This window comes from Hippocampus bargibanti, linkage group LG14, assembly GCF_051943395.1.
Source record: "Hippocampus bargibanti isolate YZ-2025 linkage group LG14, ASM5194339v1, whole genome shotgun sequence".
NCBI lineage: Eukaryota > Metazoa > Chordata > Actinopteri > Syngnathiformes > Syngnathidae > Hippocampus > Hippocampus bargibanti.
The window spans coordinates 7,626,207-7,646,097 of record NC_142747.1 but is presented as its reverse complement, the minus strand read 5'-3'; the positions used below and the strand labels follow the sequence as shown (position 1 = coordinate 7,646,097).

Sequence of the window (19,891 nt, the reverse complement as noted above, 5' to 3'; positions counted from 1 at the left end):
TTGGAGAGAATAGGAGCACATTAGCTAAAAAGTGGCGCTCTGATGAGTTGCATCCGCCGCAGGCTGGGTGAAGACAGACGGTGAATGCAATGATTATGGAAACAAGACAAGAGGCATAAGGTGGATATGCATCAGTGACAGGTGCTGAGGAAACAACGGCGGGATGATTGGCTACGTGGAGTAGATTGTATCGGGGATGAGTTTGTCCGTGTGATGGTTGAAAAGAAGGCAATGAAAAGGTGTTTTGAATTTTGTTGGAAACATTTGGCAGGGTGGATGTAAAAAGATTTTTGTGATATAAAACCGGACAGTTGAAAACTATTACCGACCATTAACCTGTATTGCAAACTTGATTTATTTTACAATATTTTCAAGAAGGGAAGTATTGAAAAAAGACTCAAGTATGTGTGTACTTTTATAGTCTTGTAAACCAAGAAGTGTTGGGAATATTTTAGGACCTGCCAAAATTACTCCAATATTTGAAAACCGTTCATTTATACAATGACAAAATGTCAATATTAAAGCCAGTGTGAGTAGTATGGTTAACGTGGCACTTTGTTTAAGTTTGTTATGGCGCAAATGGAGAATTTCTGGTTAACTTCACAATTACAGTTCTGGATGTGCTCCTTCTTTTAGAATACGTTTGGGTCACAAAAGCCAAGGAAACACAACACAGTTGCTTTTTCAGTGGTGGGCCGTGCAGGTCACTCCGAAGTCTTCAGTAATAATACTAATACATTTTAGTTATAAGCGCCTTTCAAATCTCTCAAGATCACTTTACAGTCACAGGATAAGTTTTCTGTGGGTGAGCAACGGCAGCCATATGTGCCAGTGTTCACTCAACCCGGAAGTAACTCAAATAGATAGAAAGCTAGCTAGCTAATAGATGTAACCAAGTTTGCTTGTGGTAGTGTAGGAGTGCTATGTCTGAATCAATCCACAGCTGCGAGTGTGGTGTGATTTATTACACGCCCACTAGAGTGTGCCATTGGCCATGAAATAACATGTGACTTGAAGAAATTTAAGAAATACTGTCATTAAACTGTTCAATTTTTTTACTATTAACGTGTGTATTCGTGATAACATCGTAAAATGTGAATATTATTTGCTATTTTTGCTAGCTTTGAAACTGTCCAACCTTTCTTAACGATGTCCAGCTCACTATAGATACAGTGTGCTAGCTCTGGCCAGTATGCTCTTATCACTAGCGGTTAGTGATCCTATGATTGGCTAGTGACTATCCAATCTTGAGATTAGTCAATCATAGTTTGCAAAAACTCTGACGTTTCCAGCTCCTCCCAGCGGGTCTTGGGTTGCCAACTTGAAATCTGATTGGTTAAAGCAACAGTTTCATCAACACTTATTTTATGCTCCACAGCCTGCGGAACTGTGATGGCGTCCAGGTAGATTTCTTACCCTGGGAGCAAATGATGGCTGAAATGTGTTTGGTTAAATGCTTAACTACGAAAACAAACATCTGGAAGTAGCACAACAGGGGAAAAAGCAATGAAAGGAAGCCAAACAGTTTGGAATTATTTAATAAAAATTCATCGACAAAATATTATTCACATTAGTCTATGATTCAGATATTTTTAGGCCATCAGAGAAGGCCTTGCAGGCCCTGATGGCCCACCACTCTCCTATTTTAGTTTATTGTGAGACGTATGACGGCTGTGACATTTTTTTTCCCCTCAATTTTTTCTGAAATAAGTTCAGTCGTTTTCTAAGTAATCCCAATTTAAGTCTACCAACTCTTCATTTTACAGACAAAATCATAGCACATAACCAAGCTAAGCCTTTCAGGACAACGCCTAGAGTTACTTCCTGCGGATACCTTTTCACTCAACAAACATTGACTGGGTCGGCACTACGCAAACACAACCAAACCTCCCATTGCAAAAAGAACGCTACACATCCTCTACGTCGGCCATATGGTGTCACTGCAAGAGCCCGCTGCAAAAACAATGATAGCACGACCAGCAGGATGAGAGGCCCATCCAGGCAGGAAAAAGAGGAAACGCTGCGTCTGATAACTGTCCGAAAATGCCCTCGGACTCGTTATCTGCCCCCAGGCGACAAACGCTGCAGTAGGCCAATGTCGCGAGGGGTTCTTTACAGTGCGAGTCGCCCATTGGGAAGGACAGATAAGATTCTGCTCGGTCACCCCTCGACCCCGGCCTTCCTCCTTCTCAGCACCAGGTATTTAGACTGGCACGGAGAGCGGGTCACTCCCTTCAAGAGCATTTCCCTTGCACAAGATGTGACTTCTATTATGAGCTGCCTGAGTGACGATACACGTGATCCATTTCTTTTGCCAATGTACAGCCAAGTCCTAGCCAAGAAAAAGAGGATACGTTCACGAGATATCCTCAATCTGAACATTGACGGGGAAATAATGCAATGAGTAAACATGGGTGGAACTACTGCTGCTCAAGATTGCCGTTTGAACCTCTAGTACAGGGGTGCACTTTTGAATACCGATCGTTGCGCCAGTTTTGCTGTTGATGTATATAGATGTGTGTGTGTGAGTGTGTGTGTGTGTATGTGTGTGTGTGTGTGTGTGTGTGTGTGTGTGTGTGTGTGTGTGTGTGTGTGTGTGTGTGTGTGTGTGTGTGTGTGTGTGTGTGTGTGTGTGTGTGTGTGTGTGTCGATAGCTATATAGATGAGATGAGACTTCATTTGTCTCACACTGGAGAAACATACATTTCACAGCAGCAAAAACAAAACACAGGAGCTGCTGTAAAGGCAACACTCTCGTGGAGCCATCGTGAAGTCGAAAACAAAGACAAAAGAAATAATGTGACTCAACACAGAATGATTAGCACTTTCTGTACCCTCTTTGTTGCATAAAGCGGTTCTAGTGATCCGGGACATCATGATGGAATGTACACGTATGCTAAACGTTGAAAGCAAACACGAAGCAGTAGCATCCATTGACAATAAGAGATTGTCTCACATCTCTTGTCCCAAGTAAATCTGATATATATATATATATATATATATATATATATATATATATATATATACATACACACAGTAAAGTCTCGTTATATCGATATCGGATATATCGATAGTCCCGGTTATATCGATACTATTTCTATGCACGCACGGAGAAAATTACATGCAAACAGGGTCGGATATATCGATATTCCCGGTTATATCAATATTTTTTCGGACTCCCTTGAATATCGATATAACGAGACTTTACTGTATATATATATATATATATATATATATATATATATATATATATACTATATTTCCATTTCACAAACCGGTTTTTACTAATGGAATTTTGAACACCATTATACAGCTATGAAAGGACAACCGACACCATTTTATTGTTTCCTAACTGACATCAGAAAGACGTATTATAGCATCATACCCAAAACACGCAGGCTGATATTTTTAGTCAAATGCAAAACACCAATAAAAATGACTTAGTCTCTCAAAACTGCCACAAAATGACCTCGGAGCTGGGGATTTTTATAAAGTCCCGCCCCCAGTTCGTGACATCACACCAGGACGTCTTTCCTCCAGAATCAAAACAATGGCGGAGTTCAGATTCAAAGAAGATGCTTTCTTGTTACTCATCTAGTTATGAATATGTTTCAAATAGTTCTGAAGAGGAAAGCATAAATGTTTGCAATCGATTAAAGAAGTCCTTACGTATCAATTCGAGCTGTATGGACTCCAATGTAGCGTCCCAGAAAATCCACAAGATGGCGCACAAGCTCCATTGGAAATGGGCTGATTTGTCTGCTGGGAATTTGTGTCCACTTCTATATGATGTTACCGCAATTGGTAGTCTTGGTGCGACACACAACGATTCACCATTGCGTTATTTATGTGTTTTCCTTCTGATTTCGCCATCAACACGGATCAACACGATGCTTTCAGACCAAACAAAATACCCAAAATGCATTGTGTGTCACTTTCTTGGTCAGGGGCGTTCCAGACGTGACGTCACTTCAGGCATCGTCATCAACTCGAAAACAAGACTTCCTGAATATTCAGCGCGAGTTTTAAAACATAAAATATAGCTATATGCGGTGGAATCTTTGTAAAATGCACTCAGTAGAAGTCATTTGAAGTGATTTTACAAATTATGGACACAACTTGTCTGGAGGTGTTGGTTGTCCTTTAAATATTTAAGTGTTTTCTGTGAAAGCATAACAAAGGCCTTCATTTAAGAATGTAAGTCAAATGAAGGGGCCTTGAGCGGCCTTCTTTTTGGTTGGGAATCATACAAGATAATTTTGGGGGGTAAAATGTAGCATGAAGCACTTCAACAGCTAGTTTACTTTTTTAAAATTTTCTATTAAAGTCAGGCGCAGAATTTTGCTTCAATATGTTATAAAAAATGTGAGGCAAACAAAGTTTGCTCCAGGATAAACCCATATCAGAAAGTTTCACAGATCAGCGCTGCCAGATGTTCATGTTCATATTGCCACTCGAGAGGAGCCAAATACTTTGCATGCTCTTTGGGGTTGAGTAAGCACGAGCATCCCGCAGGAGACAACCCTTAATCTGGCCCAGACACTGTGGTGTAAAATGTAATGTTATGAATAAAAGGCAGCGTACGAAACACGGAATGTATCAGCAATGAAAGGGTGTGAGTGTCTGCCGGTGTGCGTGTGTATATGTGTGTGTATGTTTAAAATCTGTCTGCTTGCGGATTGGCAAGTGTGTGCACGTGTGGTTTGCTGCATGTCTCCTTCGAACATGTTATTGCTTCATTCCTAAATTGAGTGTTGGGATCCAAAATGTGTCAGTCTAAATCTGGCCACTTGTTGTGAAAGTGTGTGTGTGTGTGTGTGTGTGTGTGTGTGTGTGTGTGTGTGTGTGTGTGTGTGTGTGTGTGTGTGTGTGTGTGTGTATATATATATATATATATATATATATATATATATATATATATATATATATATATATATATATATATATATATATATATATATATATATATATATATATATATATATATATATATATATATATATATATATATATATATATATATATATATATATATATATATATATATATATATATAAAATCTCATTTTCCGTGCCGCTATTCCTCATTAGGGTCGCGGGGGTTGCTGGAGCCTATCTCAGCTGTCTTCGGGCACGGGGCGGGGGACACCCTGAATTGGTCCTCTGCTCCCCCCAACCTGAGAGTAGGGACCTATCATAGCTGTGTCCGGCGCCGCCATTCCTGGACATTAGGGATATATAAATAGGGCCGATACGACCAGTCAGACTTTAGTTCGCTGACGAAGCCTCTTGGATAGGAGGCGAAACGTCCGAAACCTTCAAATTTGTACAGATGACGGCTGAAGAAACCTGCTCATCGATGGACCACTCCTGTACGACTGAGAGCTTACACAGACGTAATAAGCAGTACTATCGATATAACCGATATCAATATCACGAGACTTTACTGTATATATATATAATTGAAAAACACGAACGAGGTGTGCATTTGTGTGATTTAGTGGCCGAGCACGGCTATGCTAAGTCAACCATTGCTACCATTCTCCGAAACAGAGAAGCCATCAAAGGTGCGTCTGTTGCAAAAGGTGGACGAAATGCGATATATAGCTATATAGCGAGAGAGAGAGAGAGAGAGAGAGAGAGAGAGAGAGAGAGAGAGAGAGAGAGAGAGAAAGCCATATTTAAATCATTATAAATCAGAATTAATCAAATATTTTTGCCTGTTCTAAATTTCCTTTGGTTTCTTTTTGTCATATGTTTCCCCATTTTAATGCTCTCATCAGCAAATCAATTTTCTTTTTGTAATTTTTTGTAAATTTCCACGGCAAGACTAATAGAGGCAAATCCAAATCCAAAATATCAACAAAACAAAATTTCAATTTAAAACTTTGAAGAATACCGTGACACTAATGAGGGTAAAACCATTTGAAAAATGAATTAAATACATAAATGAATTTTAAAGAACTTTTTTTTCACTTGGAGCAGTTATTCACACTGCATAATAGTTCATCAATCACAGTGAAAAACTATTTGACACACAAAAGTCAGGCTACGGTGCAGTTAAACCCTGGCTTAATATTTAGTTTCTTTCTGAACACAGCAGTCAGGCTACCTGCTGTTTATTTACCAGAGGCTCATCAACCTCTGGCAATTCGTAGTGTTGTTAATATGCAATTCAATTGAGGTCAGCTTGAATCTGGATGTGGACAATGTTGACATGCTTGCCTGCAGTAGGCATATACAGTCTTTAGTCATGGCTGCAGCAAATGTGTTCTTCACAAACAAGGTTTTTATGACATTTTAATGGTTGGCGTTTGCCCCCCGAAATATGATTTGTCTCGTCACTGTTTTCATTGCCCATTTCAGTCTTAAAGGTAACTTTAAAGAATCTGACATGTGACTTGGGGTGCCAGGGTCCTCTCCCTAAAGTTGCTATCTCTCTGTATCTGTCTGTATTTTAGTCTCTCTCTTTCTCTCGCTCTCGCTCTCGCTCTCTCTCTCTCTCTCTCTCTCTCTCTCTCTCTCTCTCTCTCTCTCTCTGTATTTTAGTCTCTCTCTTTCTCTCGCTCTCGCTCTCTCTCTCTCTCTCTCTCTCTCTCTCTCTCTCTCTCTCTCTCTCCCTCCCTCCCTCCCTCCCTCCCTCTCTCTCTCTCTCTCTCTCTCTCTCTCTCTCTCTCTCTCTCTCTCCCCCCCTCTCCTCTCTCTCTCTCTCTCTCTCTCTCTCTCTCTCTCTCTTTCTCTCTTTTTTCTCTGTCTCTCTTTCTCTCTCTCTTCCTCTATCGCCATGTCTTTCCACCTTTCTCGCCCTCTCTAAGTCTCGCACTCAGTCTTGTTTTGACTAAATGGTCTCTGCAGTCAAAAGTCTCCCAGGAGTGTGCACCACACCCCAGACAAGAGTGGAAACTGGCTCAAGTCACAGTCAGAGCAAAGCAAAGGAAAAATGAGGAAGGTGGGAGAGGGCCGGGGAGGCGATTTAGGGTTGCGCTTTTGAGTCAAAGTTTGCGTGGCTGGCTCGTTCTGCATTTCCCCCAGACCGTTTGACTTCTTTTTTTTTGGCATGTTTTATATCTGCTGCTTCTGCTTCTGTTCATTTGCTCCCCCTCTTGCAACCTCTGGCTGCGGTGAACACAACAAAAACAAGAGTTACAAGAGTGGATTATAGTATCACAAATTTTTGTTGAGTCTCTACTTCAGTCTTTCGTCGTACTGCAGTGTTGGTCAACTTCAAACTGATCTTTGCCACCCTCATGGAGCTGTTTATCAACAAACAGCAGAGTTGAGTTCAGCCTGTGCTCATCAGGAAGTTCATTACGATTGTTTTCTTTCTAAATTCCAAACATTTTGTGATGTTTTCCACTCTCTGCTTCCCACGGATGATGTATTTCTTCCCATCTGTCATTCCTATCTACCGACTTCTCTGAATGTCGATGGAACAGACTTGGCTGGGTTTCTTTCAGGGTGCTGTTGAGTGGATGTGTGTTGGTGCTTTCGGGGTGTCAGTGGTGGTGGTGGTTCGAATGAAGGGGGGGGGGGGGACAAAGGGCAGGTAAAACAAAGAGAGGTTGTCTACAGGCAAGGCAGTCAGGAAACACGAGTCTCCCAGGACTTGCTGCTCCTCAGTGAGCTCAAGATTGAACCTGACAGGCCCTCAGTCGTGGCAGCCCGCTTGTTCTTTGTCCCGTTTTGCTCATTTTTTCAATCCTTTCATCATTCTAATGACTTTTTGCAAGTTAATATCCATCACCTTTCATGCTCATATCTGCGCTCCCAATTGCCCTTTACATCACTTTGAACCCAATCCCCCGGAACGGGCCCTTTGATGAAATATTTTCGTGTTTTAAATGTTTAATGGGTGGAAAATAATTGATGAGACAAAAAGATTACTGCGCAGAATATATTTTGCTATTTCTCATTTCGAGGAGTCTTTGAAATAACGCGACATTAAATATCCATTCAAAAGAAGTTCTTGAATTGGTGAGTTAAACTTTCAGAATTGAGCTTAATTTCAAAAATACATTAGATACAACAGTTTTTTTTCAAATGTTATATCATTTTACATCACAATTTTATACAGTAGATTGATACAGTAGATTTTGCACGAGGATCTGGTTTTTGTTCAGAGGTCAATATATATTTTGGCCACAAGAGGGCAATATAGCACAGTGGACAATGATGTGTTGAGGATAAAAATGATGACGTTCTCAAATGCAGGTTAAATTATTTTTAATGCGACTGTTGATATGTGTGAGAGAGAGAGGCAGACAGAGAGAGAGAGAGAGAGAGAGAGAGAGAGAGAGAGAGAGAGAGAGAGAGAGAGAGAGAGAGAGAGAGAGAGAGAGAGAGAGAGAGAGAGAAAGAGCGAGACATAGAGTGAGACATAGAGACAGACAGAGACAGAGTCCCGTAGACAGATAGAGAGAGAGAGAGAGAGAGAGAGAGAGAGAGAGAGAGAGAGAGAGAGAGAGAGAGAGAGAGAGAGTCAAAGACATAGAGACAGACAGAGACAAAGACACAGTGACAGACAGACAGGCAGAGACAGAGAGACAGATTGAGACACAGAGAGAGGGGGAGTGAGATAGAGGGAGGGAGACAGAGAGAAAGAGCGAGAGAGACAGAGAGAGAAACAGAGAGAGTGCCACAGACAGAGACAGACAGAGAGAGAGAGAGAGGGGGGGGGATAGAGAGATATGTTTTATTCCAGAACAGTCTGTATGATGAGCATATACGGTATCAATGTTCATGCAGTCACAAAAGATTTTCCGAATTTACCTTGTCAACGTGGCACTACGTGTAATGGGAAAAGGGATTGCCTCTTGACTTTGAAAACAGTGTGCAGATCCCTTCCACGACCTCTGTCATCACACTGGCACCTCTTGCGCCTTCTAGGAGAATATCGACTGATTTGAATTGGAAAAAAAAGATGAAAATTCCACGACTTGCCAAACCCTTGAAATGCTCTGCCAACTGTTTGAGCTGTGAGAATAATACATCAAAGGTGGTGCCCAGGTACACTACGAGTCTAGCAGGGTGTCGTTGAGACTCATCCAGGGGCTCATCGCATTCTCTGTTTTACCTGTTTGTGTCAGAGTGACTGACTGTTCCTGGAGTCCCTCCAGATACACAGCAGAATCCATGCACAAGGGAGCCCGTTTGTTGGCCGTTCATCATGGCCGTTTCATGACGGGTGGAAGTGAACGTACATGGGACTATAAACTTTATCTGTTAATTTACCTTTCATTTGTGGTGGGAGGCTCTACAAACCTCCCAGTAATCTGTTATAGTGTGTCGTCATCGTCCCCGTGTGCCAAACAGGACAACGCTGCCACAGTCAGATATCATGTTAAGAGCCACTTCAGCCACATTCTGGGTGATTGATTTATGTGTTATTGGTGCTGAATAAATAATCTGGTACAAAGTGATGATGAATTGTCGCTACATATTGGGGGGATAATACATTGTAACCATTGATTCTCAAAAACCTGGTGCAGATGCTATGAGCAAATGTTAATTTTTCCACCGGTGCATAATTTCAACACTGGCTTGTTTGTAATCCAGTACCATGCATTTGAGTTGAATCATTTCTAATTGCTAAAGTGCCCTATCTGCCATATACAGTAAAGTCTCGTTATATCGACATTCAAGGGAGTCCGATATATCCGACCCTGTTTGCATGTAATTTTCTCCGTGCGTGCATAGAAATAGTATCGATATAACCGGGACTATCGATATATCCGATATCGATATAACGAGACTTTACTGTACATTATTGTGACGATTGTTTAAAAGCAATCATTTGTTTTTCCTGTCTTCTTCTTCTTTTCCTTTCGGCTTTTCCCTTCAGGGGTCGCCACGGCAAATCAATGTCCTCCATCTAACCCGGTTTTGTGCATCCTCTTCTCTCACACCAGCTGACCACATCCATAAACCTCCTCTTCAGTCTTCCTCTCGGTCTCCTGCCTGGCAGTTCAAGGCTCAGCATCCTTCTCCCAATATAGTCACTCTCTCTCCTCTGGACATGTCAAAACCATCTCAGTCTGGCCTCTCTGACATTCTCTCCAAAGCCTCTAATATGAGTTGTCCCTCTAATGTACTCATTCCTGATCCTATCCAACCTGGTCACTCCCAAAGAAACCTCAACCTCAACCTCAACATCTTCAGCTCTGCTACCTCCAGCTGTGCTTCCTGTCTTTTCTTCAGTGGCACTGTCTCCAGTCCAAATATAATGGCTGGTCTCATTTTTTCTGTATTCTATCAAAATGGTCATATTGAAACTGCACTCGACTCTCCCTGGCCTCCAACAATGTTGGGGTCCTTGTGAACCTTCATTAAAATAAAATAAAGAGCTCGAAGTGAATATTTACCTTGGTGAATACTGCTTTCAAAGCCAAGTTTTTTTTGTGTATGTTTTATATTTTCCACCTAAATGTGTCATTTAAAGGGAATAGAAACACACAAAAAGAACACAGGTGTAGCAAAGAAGTAGTTATGTGATGAATGAAACAGTTATGTGATGAATGTTTAGACTCATCTTTGATGTTGTTCTCTTTTTTATCTGATTAGACCCTTCATATGACGCTGTACGGCGGACAGGATGGTCAAACAATGTGCACAGTGCCAAAGGTGAGGACTAAAAGCACTGTACAATTCAGGTTCATGGATGTCAGACAAATCGAGCCCAACTTAAATTCTGAGGCTGCCGCATATTTTTTTTTTTTTTATTCGGATCATGCACTTCTGAAGCTGATCATTTTGGGCAAAATGTTTATATTTTTGAGATTTTACGTTTGTCCTGTTACACTATAGAGAAGTAGAGGCACAACCAAACCCTGTCTGTCATCTCGCGTTCAGGACCCATAAATTCTTCTAATCAGAAATTGACTGACTGAAGAGGAGGTTTATGGATGTGGTCAGCTGGTGTTTTTCCTTTTTCCTTCTCACTCTGTTCTTCCATCTGCAGGCTCACCAGTTGTAACTCAGAATGTGACCAAGACTGCCGAGCAGCCCAGAGCTCAACCAGGTATCAGCTGTTTATAACAACAAATTGGCTGATAGATTTTAAAACGAGCCCAAATGTAATATTGTATGGTAAATGCATAAGACACCACATACAGCCCATGGGAAATGCGGAAAATGCTCACAAATAAATTACTTCATTTTCACCAGGGGATCACAAGCACTGTTGGACATCTATGTTTTCATCTGCCATATGGCAGAATCAATGACACTGTTTTTAGTTTTCATTGCTTTAAAAAGCCTTGCGCAAAAAGGCATGCAAAAAAAGGTTGTCGCATATCTGTACCAATCTCAGTTTATACAGAAAAAAAATAAAATGCAGATATGAAAATAGCTAATTGATAAGAGAGTGGCTGCCTTTCCAGCAGCTCATGTATTTCGTTTTTCTACTTTCATTCCTTTCATCACTTTGCTGCTGTGAAATGTAAATTTCTCCACTGTGAGACTAATAAAGGCATATCCAATCCAATCCAATCCATTTCCTTTCAGGCGCTAGCTAAAATGCTGCCACCTTTTGACGCACATGAAGTATGCAGACTTAAACTACATATAGACATTCACGACTACTGTACTTTAAATGCATGATGTCTGCAGTGAGTGCATGACAAAGTCGTTTTGACTGGCATATTGTGTGTCCATTTTTGTTCGCAGATCCTTACCAGATACTTGGTCCCACCAGTAGCCGACTCGCCAATCCTGGTAAGCATGTCGGTGAACACGCAAAACCACTTAAGCGCCACAATGACTCCCTGCGTTCTGTTCAACAGGTTCGGGCCAGATCCAACTTTGGCAGTTCCTTTTGGAGCTCCTTTCGGACAGCGCCAACGCCGGCTGTATCACCTGGGAGGGCACCAACGGCGAGTTCAAAATGACGGACCCGGACGAGGTGGCGCGACGCTGGGGCGAGCGCAAGAGCAAACCCAACATGAACTACGACAAACTGAGCCGAGCCTTGCGCTACTACTACGACAAAAACATCATGACCAAGGTGCACGGCAAACGCTACGCCTACAAGTTTGACTTCCACGGCATCGCCCAGGCGCTGCAGCCGCATCCCACCGAGTCGTCCATGTATAAGTACCCCTCGGACCTAGCCTACGTGCCTTCCTATCACAGCCACCAGCAAAAGGTAAACTTCGTATCCCCTCACCCTCCGTCCATGCCGGTTACCTCCTCCAACTTCTTTGGACCAACCACTCCATACTGGAGCTCGACCGCCGCCGGCATCTACCCTAACCCCAACGTCCCTCGTCATCCCAACACCCATGTGCCTTCCCATTTGGGCAGTTACTATTAAACACCTCAATCTCACCACTCTCTCCCTCAATGATACCTAAAATGAAGGCGATGAAGGGGCATGAGGAGATGGAAAAAGATTATTTTCCACTCGTTCAAAATATCTCAACAACTGGATGCTATCGTCCAAAATGGAATACTACTTAATTACCTTTCAAAGACTTGATTGATGTGCCTTTATTTTCCACACGCCCTTCCCTGAAAGCTGCACCTGGTTCTCCCCCAAAACGTTTGCCAAGCCAAAATCTGAGGACATGTGGGCAATCATCTCTGCCTCCTCAGCCCAGACATGGCCCTTTATTTACGGGTCTCAATCTATGTCCTCCTGAGTACAGCGCAACCATTATTGCTTGAAAGCATCTTTGCTCTTTCCACCATCTACAACCTTGTCGGACGGACTTTCTTATTCCCACCACATCGAAGTATACAACCTTTATCCGCCGCCGCATCTGCTCGTCCATCTGTACCTTTTTATGTGCGTTGAGAGTATTCTGGAATTTGCTGGAAAAGATGGAAGCCCCCCACTACCACCCCCACCACACGGATATTTCTCGGCACTGAAAGAACATTGGCAACTGGAATATGCCATTCACCATTTTAATTTATCCTCCAAACTGGAAGGCAGGAGAAGAGTTTCATAGTGGGGGGAGGAAGCGCTGTATGTCTGCTGAACTGTCACTTGTACTTTGGATGCTTTCTGCGTTGCGTGCCGGAATGGATGACGGGCAACGCGTACAGCTCTGTTTGCCGAGGCAGCCAAGTCGAGGCGTAATCGAAGCAATTTCGCAACAAGTCAACCCAGAGCCGACACGCTCGGCTATTAAAAGTTTACTGCGTTGTCGCCTCCAAGCCACGTTTTGTCTCTCTGCCGTGTCAGTATTAATGTGAATGTTGTCCAGTGTGTGTCTTAAAAGAGGATACCAAATCAAAGATTGTCAGGGGTTTTCATATTGTAAAGAACGCCAAAGAAACAAAAGAAAAAAAACACATTGATTTTGATGGTTGTGTTCATTTTGAAATGTAAAAGGTCCCTATTCTCGGTCTAAACATGGAGATAAAGTCTCACGAGACTGCAAATCTCGAGTGTATTGTGTGATGAAATGAGCATTTAACCCCAACGGTGTTAGCATCATTCTTTAACTGCTGTCCTGCCCTGTCTTCACGAGACTCCAAATACCCCCTCGATGAGAAGTCTAGACAATTTTTGATTTGTTTCATAACTGCCACGGTGTCTCATCTCCTTTTGGGGCCAGCCGGGATCACGTAGGTCACACTGAGAAGTGGCTTTCTCAATTTGCTGCGTTAGTCGACAGTGTCAAGTTGCATAATACCGGGGCTGGATCCTAGTTTGAGAGCAGCATGTATGCTTGAATGTTAGTTTCTCACTGATCTGAAGGCCAGATAAACAAGCACAGAGACTTCCTCCTCATGTAATCGCATCATATTGTAACGTTTTCACCGCCGGGTGCACGAGCTGATACGAGCGAATGCATTCCATGACCAGTAAGTGACGCAGACACTTGAAAGTTAACGACTTTGGACTAAGTTTAGCAGAGAACAAGAGCAATTTAAAATATGATGAGATGAAACATGGAATTCCTCAGATTCGCAAACGCTGTGCGTTTGTCAGACCTATTTTTTATTATTTTATATGCGTCAGTCAACTAGGCATTAAAGCAACTTACTGTATAAATTATGCAGAGCTATTTTCATATGTGACACAGTATTGAAAAGAGACAAGAGAATTAATACGAGTTGACCTCGGTCAAAAAAAATGCAAATCTTTGAAGTCCATTTCTGCTCAGTAGTTTTTTTTCAGCAATTAAGCAGTTTTAGGTTTGTAAATTTGGGCAATACATTTTTAGCTTTTTTATGTTCTTCTTTTTGTCGTTATTTTGTATGAGATTGTCTACCATCCCTAGTGCCTTTGCATGCACAAACTATTCTTTTGCCTTCTCCACCAAAAAAACAGAAACAAAAAACAAACAAACAAGTGACTGCTTGAATGCAATGGTCGGGACATTTGAACTCTGGAGATTCTTGAATTGCTTCTGAAACCAAACAGACAAAAAAAAGGTAGATATCAAGATAGTGTATGTAAATTAATGCAGACGGCATTAACATCCACCAACTTCCAGCTGAAAAAGGGAGCCTGTAATTTCTCATGCGCCATCAACCATTACCATTATTTTTATCGTAACAAAATCAATCAAAAGGGACCTATACTACTTCTTATAAACAATGTATTTTGGATATCACACACATGCTTATATTTATATATATGCGTGTGTTTGTGTGTGTGTGTGTGTGTGTGTGTGTGTGTGTGTGTGTGTGTGTGTGTGTGTGTGTGTGTGTGTGTGTGTGTGCGTGTGTGCGTGTGTGTGTGTGTGTGTGTGCGTGTGCGTGTGCACGTGTGTGCGTTTATAATTGCCCAAGTAGCCGATGCATTAATTATTATTATTATTATTATTATTATTATTATTATTATTATTATTAATTATTATTATTGTCATTCCTGAAATGTATGAAGTCAGACCTTTTCTAAAAGGGCTTTTGTATAGGAAAATGTGAGAAATAAATATTTTTACCTCCCGAACTCTCGTGTGACCGATCAATAGCTTCATTTTTGTGTCCGTGGCAACACAGCAAGTTTTCAATTTGAGAACGACTGCGTGGTGAAATTTTACTTTTATATATTTTATTTATGGTGGGGGTAATCAAGGTGATTATTTAATTTAGACTTGGCATTTCATTGTGAGGCACATTTTGGTAAAAAAAAAAGAATAATGACAAATAAATCAAACACACAAGCACAAAAAGACACAAACACACCGGTTGCTATACCCATCTCACTGTTTCACCCGTACCACCTTGCATGTGCAAATTGCATGACGCAAACCCGTGCAAATTCGTCAGTAATCAAAACACCAAAATGAAAGAATCTTTGTTAATTTGTCCATGCCAGCAATTTATATTGACAGGCTCACCAATCAAATGGCGCTCGATTAAACGCGACACTTAGCCAGAGTCCACCTGATGCTGTTAAATTCTGACCCTATTTTGGACAGTTTTTGCTGAGTGATAAGATTTTTTTTCTTGATGCAAAATGAGTGTTTTGGGTCAATCAAGATTGGAAATACTAGATTTGAGTTGCATCCATCACGCTCTATCGCCAAACACGTCTGCTCATCTGTTTGCTGTCACAACTTCACTTTGTTGAGATGGAAATCCGGAATAGGGGTAGTAGCCGGCCAGCAGTATGTTGGTTTGACCTTATGTAAATAATAATTTCAGATGGAGACCAATGCAAGGCAGGCAATATTGTGTGCAAAAATAGCTTTTATTTGACCTACCTCCACCCCGAACCCCGAGACCAAATAGAAAAAAACCCTCAATAAAAATATTTGATTTCATGCGATAGTTCAGGCTGCATGCAGCCATCATCCAAGTGTTTGATGAAAACATTGCTCTCCACTATAATGTCACTCAAGTGTTCCACATTAAACCCGGGCGAGTGCCAACGCTGGAATATATCAACAAAAGCTAAGGTTTCAAGCCCAAGTGTCTTTTCTTGTATGGCAAACAACACGTGTATGAAATATTAAACAACTGCCAATATTGCTCAGTCATCCGTGACATTTGCAAGGCACCCTAAACAAGTTGTTCAAGATTTACGTTCAGAATCACACCATCTTTTGCTCTCCTTAGTAAATCCGATGCGGCAGATATGAGGTAAATTCAAGTGACATATCTTCATACACGGCAAGAGCTCATTCGAGTAGATTTCTTTTGTGAGAAGACCGACAGTGTATTCATCATTTTCTTCACCGGTATTCCAGCCAATAACACAGCGAGCCTTTCCGAAAACAAATTCTCAGCCGAGAGACATTGAGTAGTGCGCTTCTTTTACGTGCCCCAAAACTTATTTGGGATGTTTGAGAGATTCATTGGTGGGGTCTCTTGCTCACCGGATGTGCTGTCTCACATCTTGGTGATACCTGCAGGGTCATGGATGTCAATGACCTCAAAACCTTGGTTGTCAAGTCCGTCTTTTGAGTGATGGTGGTGACCCTTGATGTTGTGAAAACAGTAGGCACAGTGAGCAGTGGCCACGGGCACTACCTTGGAAAAGTTGGAGAAATCCACTCTGTATTTACCTTCTTTGCTCCGGGAGATGATGGGCAGGAAATTGTAGCCCCACATGATTTCCTGGGGAATGAAGGAAGTCCGGACTTGACAGGAGGAGCTCGTGGACTCGGCAGTGCCATCCAAGAACACGACCAGCTCAAATTCTTGCTTGTGGAGCGTGTCCACCGCCATCTCAAAGAAGGGGCTTCCCTTGCTGATGACGTGACAGAGGGTGAGCGGGCACACAAAGAAAAGATTGTCCTTCCCAGCGTCCACCATGAAGTCAATGTTCACCTGGTCCATGATGATGGTCTCTCCGTCCGCCGTAATTGTGGTTCTCAGCAGTTTTCCGTAGATCTGGCTGCCGATCATGAGGGTTTTGCGAAGGTTGGCCACTCGTATCGACAAGCAAAGAGTGCCGTTCTTGGGGCTGATGACGGCCATGTCACTGAAGGAGATGGTCTTGGCTCTCTTTTTCGGCGAGGAAATTTTAGATAGAATGATTCCGCACATGAAGCAGTTGATGACGGCGCCAAGGAGGGACTGGATGATTAGGAGGGCCACGGCACCGGGGCAAACGGGGGTGAGTGCTCTGCCACCGTACCCGATGGTCGTCTGGGTTTCCAGGGAGTACAAGAAGGCGGTGGTGAGTCCAACGACATTATCAACGCAGGGTATGTGGTCTGCAGAGGGCTCCTGCCAGGTCAGATCTCCGTGATTTCGGGCAATCCAGTACCAGAGCAGGCCAAAAATGAACCAGCTCATAGTGAAAGAGGCAATGAAGACCAAGAGCACAAAACGCCACCGGATCTCCACAAATGTGGTCCAGAAGTCTGCCAGGAAGACAAAGTGTTTGCTGTACTTGATGTTTCCGTATTCAATGTTGCAATGCCCGTCTTTGGTCACCAGCCTGGTCCTGCGACGCTTTCGCTCAGCCAGGTAGCACTGGAGACGTTTATTGATCGGACCAAACATGTTCTACGAGTCCACGACCTTGATGACAGCAAATAAAGTTTGATCAACATGTGGGTCATTTTATTTCTAAAAAAATATTGCGGTATATGTTAATACTTTTAGTAAGACAACATTCCTGAATTTGTCCAATAAACCAACCAATATAATAACATCATGGATGGATGTTACTACATTGGTCCATTTTCTGATCCGCTTTATCCGCACTCGGGTCACTGGGACGGGGGTGATCTAGAACCCAGCCGTCTTTGGACATTGAGCGGGGGACACCTTGAACCGGTTGCCAGCCAATCGCTGGGCACACAGAGACGAACAACCACACACAGGGACAATTTAGAGTTTTCAATACACCTGCCATTCGTACAACAGCCTGCTTAGGCAACATAGGATTAGTAATGCTGATGAGGTGATACCGGAGCAAGTGAGGCAATCAGGTGAGTCGTTAGTCAGGACAATAGGAACAATCAGTGGAGCCGCAGGGAGTAGTCATCTGCTCCCCCCAACCTGAGAGCAAGGGCCTATCATAGCAGTGTCCGGCACCGCCATGTCTGGGCAGTAGGGATATATATATATATATATATATATATATATATATATATATATATATATATATATATATATATATATATATATATATATATATATATATATATATATATATATATATATATATATATATATATATATATATATATATATATATATATATATATATAGTAAAGTCTCGTCTGTGTAAGCTCTCAGTCGTACAGGAGTGAAACACTTTTCACTTTTGTACAGATGACGGCTGAAGAAACCTTCTCATCGATAGTAAAGTCTCGTTATATCGATATTCAAGGGAGTCCGAAAAAATATCGATATAACCGGGACTATCGATATATCCGACCCTGTTTGCATGTAATTTTCTCCGTGCGTGCATAGAAATAGTATCGATATAACCGGGACTATCGATATATCCGATATCGATATAACGAGACTTTACTGTATATATGAAATGTCAATACAGATGACGGCTGAAGAAACCTTTTCATCGATGGACCACTCCTGTACGACTGAGAGCTTACACAGATGACCTGCCATGCATGTTTTTGGAACCTGAGCACCCGGAGAAGACCCACACCAGACTGGGTAAGGGATGCAAACTTAACACAGGCAGACCATAGCTGGAATTGATTCTCAGGTTGACGCGCTAACCAATGAACCACCGGGCCACCATATTATGAATGACTCGATATAATTCCATGCTTACAAATTCTAAAGAGCATCAAAATTGACTCGCAATGTCTGATTGCTGAATTGCTGAGCACAATTTGGTTGACTTACGAGAGCGCAACAAAATGAATGACGATTCCATATCACACCATGAATAAATAACGCTCACCTCAACTGATGTAAACGAGTTTGCGGCACATCCAGCTAAACAATCTCCAGCTCCACCTCTTTGCTACTCTTGGCAGTTTACCGGCAGAGTTTTTTCCGCGTGTCCTCTAATGCTTGCTCGACCACACCTGCGTACATTTATACTGTCCTCTCACGGTGGAATGGCCAGGTGGTGTTTACGCCCACAGAAACATCAAGTAACACCCCATCCCACCCCACCTTCAAACACGTACACATGCATGGAGATGCTTCCCCCACGCGGGTCTAATAAGTTGTGTTTACCCCACAGACGCTGGGCACCAAGGGCCAAGCTGACCTTAATCCACTCCCTGTGCAGGTCCTTTTCCTGTTTTAGTTTATGATATCATTCATTTGTGGATAGCTGGCAAATGTTTGGCCTGATATTTTCTAAATTTCATTTGAACATGTCCAAGGCAACCACCAACATTGATTAAGCGTGCGCTGGAAAATTGGAGTGGATTGTGTTCGTGGATGACGGCTATTTTGCTAGGTCATCATGTCGCTGAGGATTTACAATATTCTATGGACGATAAGGCACACCCAAAAGCCTTCATTTTATACGCTTTGTACGCCGGTGCGCCTTATATGTGACGTGCAACGACTGTCAGCAGCCCCGACTCCATTTGCGCCTGTAGAGGTAGTGCGTGGTGCATGCTGGGATATATAAAATGGAGTTTCAGTTTTATAATTTCTTGAAATTACTTTGCAAGGTCAAAAATGTTCTCAATTTTGTCACAATTTTATGTTTTTGGCACAATCATCAAAAATGAAAACTGTTGCATTTTTTGCTTGCTTTGGTATTTCGTGATTCAAAATAATGTTATTTCTGGAAATTTTAAGGCCAACGTATTCCATTAAAACCTCTAAGGGACTTAAACATTTTAAAAAAATGAAGATTCTTAATCTCTGAAAACAAGTTTTATTACTTATTACTGATGAAAAATAATGACTGTTATTGTGGTTTATATGGGAGAATTTGAAAATTTGGGTTGGACTTTAGCAAGCATCATGGAATTTCACAAGTTTGATTTGCTTTCGCGGCCGAATAAAATGATGTGGCAGGCCAGATTTGGCCCCAGGGC

The 19,891-nt window shown here is 42.1% G+C and overlaps 2 protein-coding genes across 9 annotated transcripts in view; one reads left to right on the top strand and one right to left on the bottom strand.

Annotated features, from left to right (window-relative positions):
* Positions 1-14,904, top strand: part of fli1 (Fli-1 proto-oncogene, ETS transcription factor) — a 38,630-nt gene extending 23,726 nt beyond the window's left edge. For all 7 annotated transcript variants that reach the window (XM_089013142.1, XM_089013141.1, XM_089013147.1 and 4 more), the window contains 4 exons: positions 10,560-10,619; positions 10,957-11,016; positions 11,664-11,711; positions 11,780-14,904. In XM_089013142.1, coding sequence (XP_088869268.1) covers positions 10,560-10,619; positions 10,957-11,016; positions 11,664-11,711; positions 11,780-12,309 — 698 coding nt within the window. In that variant the 3' untranslated portion in view covers positions 12,310-14,904. The remainder of the gene's footprint in view (positions 1-10,559; positions 10,620-10,956; positions 11,017-11,663; positions 11,712-11,779) is intronic.
* Positions 14,591-19,089, bottom strand: LOC148888148 (ATP-sensitive inward rectifier potassium channel 1-like). Of its 2 annotated transcripts, XM_089013150.1 has the most exons (3): positions 18,790-19,089; positions 16,466-17,429; positions 14,591-16,379 (listed from the first exon to the last, which is right to left on the bottom strand). In XM_089013150.1, exons 2-3 carry the CDS (start codon positions 17,409-17,411, stop codon positions 16,348-16,350), a joined length of 978 nt encoding a protein of 325 aa, XP_088869276.1. In that variant the 5' UTR covers positions 17,412-17,429; positions 18,790-19,089; the 3' UTR covers positions 14,591-16,347. The 2 variants fall into 2 exon arrangements, with proteins under 2 accessions (XP_088869276.1, XP_088869275.1); XM_089013149.1 differs by having other exon boundaries at positions 14,591-17,429.
* Positions 19,090-19,891: the final 802 nt, after the last annotated feature.